Here is a 7,877-nt window from a genome sequence, read left to right as displayed (position 1 = left end):
CCCCTCGGACATGTTTAACGTTTGGTATACGGGACGTTATTCCATTGTTCGCCACCACATTTCGCTACCTCAGAAATACAAAGTTCTATCTGACATGTTAGGGCCGTTATGATTTTGAGTTACTCACACCATGAGGTCAGAAGTCAAAATATGTGAGGCAGCGTGATTGAATCAGGCTCTCGTCAAGTTTTTGGCATGTAGAGTTATTGGTATCATCTTAAAGCTTGTTCAGTTGTCTTTATTTGAATGAAAAAATATCCATTTATCTTGAATACAAGTCGAGATATTTGCGAATGAAGGAGGTGGGGATCAACTGTTTTCAGAGGTAAAATTAGTGAGAAAATGGCTGCCAAAGAATAGTTATTTCCTTAGCTTTAGAGCCCTTGGTAACTGAAAATTTACATTTTTTTCTGCCTTTAATAACGTTTAACTCCACACAGAAATGAGTTCTTTAATGGGCATGAAAGGTGTTGAGCCAAAAAACAAAAATTTGATGAAAATTCTCAAACCTGTGGAAAAATACAAGTTCTTCACTTTGATTATTTTGACGAGAGCCTGATTCCGCCACGCTGCCTCACATATTATGCTATATCTGCTCTATCAAAATTGTAAGATTATTCAGAGTCATTACCAAGATGATGGCGTGAGACAGCTGAACTGGTTCGTCGTATACCACCAGGAGTTGATGAAAACGTGTAGTGTTGAATATTATTTGTGTCGCCTCTAATTTTTAGTTGCTCGAAACCCCAAGCACCTTTCGACGATCCTCACAGAAAAATAGAGTGTTTACGAAGGCGCACGCGTGCTGATACCGGTACTGCGGTATCCGGTTTAAACCGGAGCGCTATCTCCAGACTGAAATAATCGCTTTCACGGATTAACAACATGCGGTATATCTGTTGATAACTGCAGGAAGGTCAAAACTTCGGCCTGCAGTAAGGAAAACTCCAAAGAAAATATTGTCGTGGACTAGCGATGTGACCGGGGTTTTCACGATTACAAGTCGTATGGCTTGACGTATCGTTTAACGACTTATTCAAGGTTCTGAGACCCCCCCCCCCCTCCTCCTCACTCTTTGCCGATATAAAAATGGAATAAAAGTTCTAAATATTATTTCTCCAAATGAATTAAAGTTTCTTTGATAAATTAACGGCCTCTGTGGTGTAGCTGTTAGGCGCTTCGCCTTGCACGCACACCAACTCATTAAGACTTGATCGAGTTCCTTTCGCAAGTGGGAGAGTTTTAATCCAGTAGGCTATCTCGATCTTTCTGCTGGGAAACTTTTTGAATGTTTTATGCCCACATCGGCACAATTCAGATCATCTAGGAGACAGGCATCGACCCTGTCTGCCAGGGCCACCCGGACAGAGAGAGTATACAATATCCCAGCTCAAAGACAAAATAATAAATAATAATATTCTCGAAAAGCTTCTCCCTACATGGGAATTTAACTTGGGTCATCTTCGTGCGACAGCCGAACAATTATTAACCCCTACACCACAGACACCAGTCGGAAGTCTTTGCTGGAGGTCAAAGCAAAGATTGTAGGATCATTAGTCATTAGTCTAAATCACAAGGAGGATAACATATTATGTGTATCGATACCTCGTCTAGCGACAGTCCTTGTGCATGGCTCTAGATTAAAGGTTATCTCATCGACTGGCCAAAGGTATGGTTGACGTGTGACATGGCAAAACTACGAACAGACAACAAATGTTTATGCGCTACATGGCCTTTACCTCTTTATTCACGAGTTGACTGTGGCAGTGGCCTTCATTTTGTGATGTCGTTCCTTTTCCACAGGATTATGGCTGATGAACTTTGTTCTGGACCGAGAATGATAAGACAGTGGCAATAGCAAAACCAAACTACAAAACCTCTGACGCAAAAATAAATAAAAAGGAAAAGAAAGCAAGGGAGAAAAGTTTTGATGTACTCTCTCTCTCTCTCTCTCTCTCTCTCTCTCTCTCTCTCTCTCTCTCTCTCTCTCTCTCTCTCTCTCTCTCTCTCTCTCTCGCGTGTGTGTGTGTGTGTGTGTGTGTGTGTGTGTGTGTGTGTGTGTGTGTGTGTGTGTGTGTGTGTGTGTGTGTGTCGCCTTCTTGGTGAACCTCAACATAAAGTAACATCTTTACTTTAAGGAAGATTAGTGACAACTTTTGGCAATTCAATTGTGGTTTTACAATGGTCTTGTCGATCTGAAGATGTATCTATTGGGAATCAAACTTCATAATCGAGCTCACCTCTGGACCTCAAAATGCCATAGAGCTTATTTCCTGGGCCAGTAATTTTCACGCTCTTTAGCTTAGGCCGGAGTCAACATCCTAAAAAGTATGAAATGCAAATGTTTCATGACGCAGTGGAATCAGGCTCTCGTCAATTTTGGGCATATGAAATGTTTCGTTTGCCTTGTTTTCGTTTTAAAATTACCCTTGTATTTTAACTAGAATTCGATATATATATATATATATATATATATATATATATATATATATTTTAAAAATATTTATGTATGCGGTTAAAGGAGATTGGGGTCACCTGATGTCAGATATTATTATCACAGTTTTGTGACATCCAAAGCTCTTTTTGTTGTTGTTGTTGTTGTTGTTGTTGTTGTTGTTGTTGTTGTTGTTGTTGTTGTTGTTGTTTTAATAGTAAGTGTTTTATGGCGCTCACTACTGCATATGGTCATATGAGCGCGCTAGGCACACCAAACATTTTTAGTCGGTAGCAAATTTTGAATTCTTCCCCGGGTGGCAGTCGAAGCCTACTCTTATCGATTTTGGACCACCAAGGGATCTTGAATGTGCGCGAATCGCACTCGCGCCCTCCGAAATTTTTCGCCCTTGTCCGAGATGGCTAGGTGTAGACCTTACCTATTATACGATCAGGGGTGTGGCTGAAAGGCAGCAGTAAGAAGGAGTCAAAGAGAAGCAGTAGAAAGGCTGCAGAAAGAGTCAGGAGACCAGAGGAGGGGCAAAGGAGGTGAGGGGGGTGGGGGCAGAAAGTGGAGACGAAAGAAGACGACAGAACATTGTTAGAGAGCAGGAAAGGATATGAAAGGAGAAAATTTGAGAGAAGAAAATTTTCCGTCGCTACACGGATTCCAGCCCAGGCCTTTGAATGAAAGGCGGACACCTTAGCTCCTAGGACACGAGAGCCCGCATCTAAAGCCCGACAGTCCTTGAAAACTGCAAATGCACATGTTTTGCGTGCCTTTAATAACGGTTTTCAGTCAATCTTGAATGCAAGTTGAAATATTTGCAAATGAAGGAGGTGGGGGTCACCTGTTTTCAGCAGTAAAGTTAGTGAGAAAATGCCCGCCAAAGATTAGTTATTTCCTTTGCTTAAGAGTCCGTTGTAACTGAAAATTTGTATTTTTTGTGCCTTTAATCAACTTTTTTCAGAAAAGTCCACACAAAAATGAGTTCTTTAATGGGCATGAAAGGTACTGAGCCAAATAGCAAAAATTTGATAAAATTTCACCAACCTGTGGAAAAGAGCATGTTTCTTCACTTTGATTATTTTGACGAGAGCCTGATTCCACCACGCTGCCTCACATATTTATTGAGGACCTCAGGTCAGACGATCGTCTTGGTTTGCCTTGCATAAGTTCGGAGTTTTAATAAATAGGAGAGCCAATATTTGTTACCGTCCTTCGTAAAAGATAACCTATCAAATGAAAGTCATAACATTAACAGGCCAATAGCTCAGCCTTCTGAATAACTTTTAAAAAATAAAGTGTCTAGCATGGTTAACTATAACAATCTCTTCATGTGCTTGTCCCGCCCCCAAATAGTTCCCCCTCCCCCATGGGCGTGGCAGCTCTCATGGACACTCCCGCATCACTCGCTACGCCTACGAGGACGACTTTTACGTCAGGATGATGGTTGACGCCTTCCCTTTGTGGGCGGAGCTACAGAAGGAGGCGGGCGTAGAGTTCTTCGTGTAAGTTCTGTTTTCATTCATTCATTCTCTCTCTCTCTCTCTCTCTCTCTCTCTCTCTCTCTCTCTCTCTTTCTCTCTCTTCTTCTTCTTCTTCTTCTTCTTCTTCTTCTTCTTCTTCTTCTTCTTCTTCTTTTGTTTATTCTTTCCTTTTAAAAAAATGTATTTTATTTTATTTTTTGCTTGATTTTTCACTCGACCGCTAGTTCAGCTATTCTGTCAATTCACATTAATTATGTTCAATGACCAATCGATTGTTGCTTTTTCTCCTTTCCTGTTCGTTCATTAGTTCATCTTTTCTGTAACTCGTGAACGGTAATATGCAAATATTGTTTTCAAATGCTCATAAAAGAGGTCTCGGAATCGATATATATATATAGAGAAGAAAAAAAACAACTAAACCCACTTACTAGACAACCAGACAGACAGTCAAAAAGACAATGCTGGACTCATATACAGACAGAGAAACAAGTATTGTAGATTAACAAGTAGGAATTCAAGTACTTGGGAAAATAGAGGAAACGAGACTGGGACATAATAATAATGATGATGATGATGATGATGATGATGATGATGATGATGATGATGATGATGATCCACGGCCAACATAAAAACATTTTGAAAAAAATCAGACAAAATGAAAGCCTGTTTCCCCGACCCCCCTCTGGTCGAACTACGACAGCCACCTAATCTTGGCAACCTCCTCATTCGCACTAGAGCAGTAACACCCACGTCCTCACCTCCGACAAGCCCATGTATCTCACCTCAAAATTATCCTTGTCAAAAACCTAGATGCAAAACATGTGCTTAATGGTGAACGTAAACTGGACAACCCATAGCACAGTGGTGATAGCTGTGTATATAAGTGTGACCAACTTGGTAGAAGGCCCCCACTTTAAAAGAACAATTTCTCACAGCATCACATGTCAAACCAAAAACGTGATTTACCTCATCTCTTGTAGAGTCTGCCAAACCCTATATGTGAGGCAGCGTGGTGGAATCAGGCTCTCGTCAAAATAATCAAAGTGAAGAAACTGGCATTTTTCCGTAGGTTTATGAATTTTTATCAAATTTTTGTTTTTTGGCTCAACACCTGTCTTGCCTATTACACATTTCTGTGGAAATTTTTCTAAAAAGCGTTTTTTAAAGGCACAAAAATGTAAATTTTCAGTTACCACGGACTCTTAAACTAAGGAAATAACTAACCTTTGGCGGCCATTTTCTCACTAATTTTACCTCTGAAAACAGGCGACCTCCACCTCCTTCTTTCGCAAATATCTCGACTTGTATTCAAGATAAATGGATATTTTTTTCATCAAAATAAAGACAATTGAACAAGCTTTAAGATGATACCAATAACTCTACATGCCCCAAAATTGACGAGAGCCTGATTCCACCACGCTGCCTCACATATGTAGGTCAAACTACTACCACACTAAGAGCTAAGAGCTAGGTTCAATAACCATAGGTACTCAGAACAGAAAAAGGCATGCACACCAGTCGGCCAACATTTCAACAGTCCTGGTCACAATGGAGCCTCCGACCTGCAGTTCAGGGCATTGAAATAGTTCGTAATCCTGCAAAAGAAAAACTAAATCAAAGAGAATCAGTGTGGATTTGGAACTTGGGTTCTCACCAAATCCTCAGTGGTCTTAACATCGACGAGCCACATTTCAGGGACCTAAAATTTGCCACGTAGGGTACCAATCACACTATTTTTAAAGACTATGTTACTATACAACTATTTCTACCTGTTATATAACATCCCAATTGGGAGAGGTGGGTTGTAGGAGTGATAATTGGAGAGCATGAAGAGGAGGGTGAGTTGGGGACGAAGCGGTGCTTAAATATTATGATCAAATTAAGAGCCATTTTCTAAAGGTCACCTCTTCCACAGTAGCAATTTACTCCAAATTTTGATTACTTTTCAAAGTATGCCAAGGGTTCTTCCTTTTCGTGAAATTTTGTTGGCAAGATACTTCAGATGATGGTTTTACTTGCAAAACTTGTTTTCTTACCGTATTCTTCTCGTTACGGTTGTATCACCGCACAATATAAAACGACGCTTAGCAGTTGTAATTTTTATAGAAAAAGATACTCTTATACTTTTAGTTTTCAACTGAATTTTTCTTCTTTTTTTTTTAAGGCAACCGCTTTGCCGAAGCCAGGATGTATTGTATGAAGTTAAGAAATGAAAGACTTAGCTATGGTATATTATGATTATTTTTTCCATGGTTAGCCTCCCAAAGAACTATTTTACTACAAATCAAGATGATCATTTGGTATCGTTGAGAAACTCACTTTGACAAGTATGCAGTATGAAGACAATACACTTTCCCCCCCTTCTTAGACACGCTGTTAGTTCAGTTTGTTGGCTAAGCTGGTGACTGATGACCCCGGTTTGAGTTCTAACTGAGGATCATTTCTTGAACTTGGGCGGTTTTGGGAGCTTTTCAGGTTCCCCACCTACCTGGCCCGGTTCTATCGAAGATTGACAGAGGGGGGCTCTCGTGGCCTAGAGGTTAAGGTGTTGACCTCTCATTCAAAAGCTCCCGGGTTCGAATCCGGGTTGCGACCGAAAAATTTTCTTCTCTAAATTTGTCTCCTTTCACCTCATTTCCTGCTCTCTAGCAATGTTCTGTCGTCTGCTTTCGTCTCCTCTTTCTGCCCCCACCCCTTCACCTCCTTTGCTCCTTCCTCTGGGCTCCAGATTCTTTCTGCAGCCTTTCTTCTGCTACTCCTTCTCTTGTTCTTACTGCTGTCTTTCAGCCACACCACTGATCTTCTGGTAGGAACGATCTACACATTGCCTTCTCGGACAATGGCGAAAAATCTCGGAGGGCCCGTGTGCAAGTTGCGCACGTTAAAGATCCCTTGGTGGTCTAAAATTGATAAGAGTAGGCTTCGGCCGCCACCAGGGCAAAAATCAAAATTTCCTACCAACTGAAAATATTGGGTGTGTTCTGCGCGCTCATATGACCTTATGCAGTTGCGAGCGCCGCAAAACACTTTACAAAAATAAACAAAAGAAGATTGACATAGAATTTAAATCCGGAGGTCTCGCCTCTTATTATAGCCTACACAATGGCGTCCATTGTGTAGCCGTAAATTGGGGTGCTTGGCCGCCTCTCGCAGAAGACCTGTGTTCGAGTCGAGCGTTGGGTGAATTTTAAGCAAACTTTCCATTGGGATGCTAAACAACGTCATCCCTCTCAGCTCCGATTGGCCCTGAGAGAGTCTAAGCCCACCTCCTAAATGCTATCAATCAGGCATGCCAATTAAGCGTGTCCAAGTCGATTCCGAACCTCATCATCATCCGGTGCCTTGCCGACTGGCGTGGGCGATCATGGACCTCCACTTCACTCTGTCTTGCGTTGCAGCAATGGTGTTTGTTGTTCTTGCTGCTCCCAACCATGTTGTCATCTTGTCCATTATATTTTCCCTCTGTCTGCCTCTGCCTCTATTTCCATCAAACCTTACTGTTGTTATAATATTCTCTAACGCTTCTTTCCGCATTGTGTGTCCGAAGAAATTTGCCTGTCGTTTTCTTATATTCGTGATAAGTTGTTTTCTGTAATTTGCTTCAACCAGGACTTCTTCATTTGTTTTTCTAGCTGTCCTTGGGACACGTAGCATGCGAACCTCACGCATGCCAAAGCAGGAGAAAACTAGGTGAAATTGTTTGAAGGACTTAAAAAGGAAACTAAAACTGACATAATAGCATTTTGTCGTTCAAGAGCATTTCATGAGATAAAATAATAGGCTACCTACTACTACTACTACTACTACTACTACTACTACTACTACTACTACTACTACTACTACTACTACTACTACTACTACTACCTATTGCTTTCTGCTGGACCAGGTACTTTTTTTGTTTTTGGCCAGACTATTACTTCTAATGTTCTTTATTTATTAATATCAACTCAGGG

At 41.0% G+C, this 7,877-nt stretch overlaps 1 protein-coding gene across 1 annotated transcript in view; it reads left to right on the top strand.

Moving 5' to 3' along the window:
- The window catches only part of LOC101863678 (peroxisomal sarcosine oxidase), a gene marked incomplete in the record, with an annotated part of 27,690 nt that overhangs the window by 9,752 nt on the left and 10,061 nt on the right, over nt 1-7,877 (top strand). Inside the window, 1 exon segment of the mRNA XM_013083647.2 lies at nt 3,797-3,945. Within this exon segment, the coding sequence (XP_012939101.1) occupies nt 3,797-3,945 (149 nt within the window).

This window comes from Aplysia californica, unplaced genomic scaffold (genome assembly GCF_000002075.1).
Source record: "Aplysia californica isolate F4 #8 unplaced genomic scaffold, AplCal3.0 scaffold00246, whole genome shotgun sequence".
Lineage (NCBI taxonomy): Eukaryota > Metazoa > Mollusca > Gastropoda > Aplysiida > Aplysiidae > Aplysia > Aplysia californica.
This window is presented reverse-complemented; position numbering and strand designations above follow the sequence as displayed.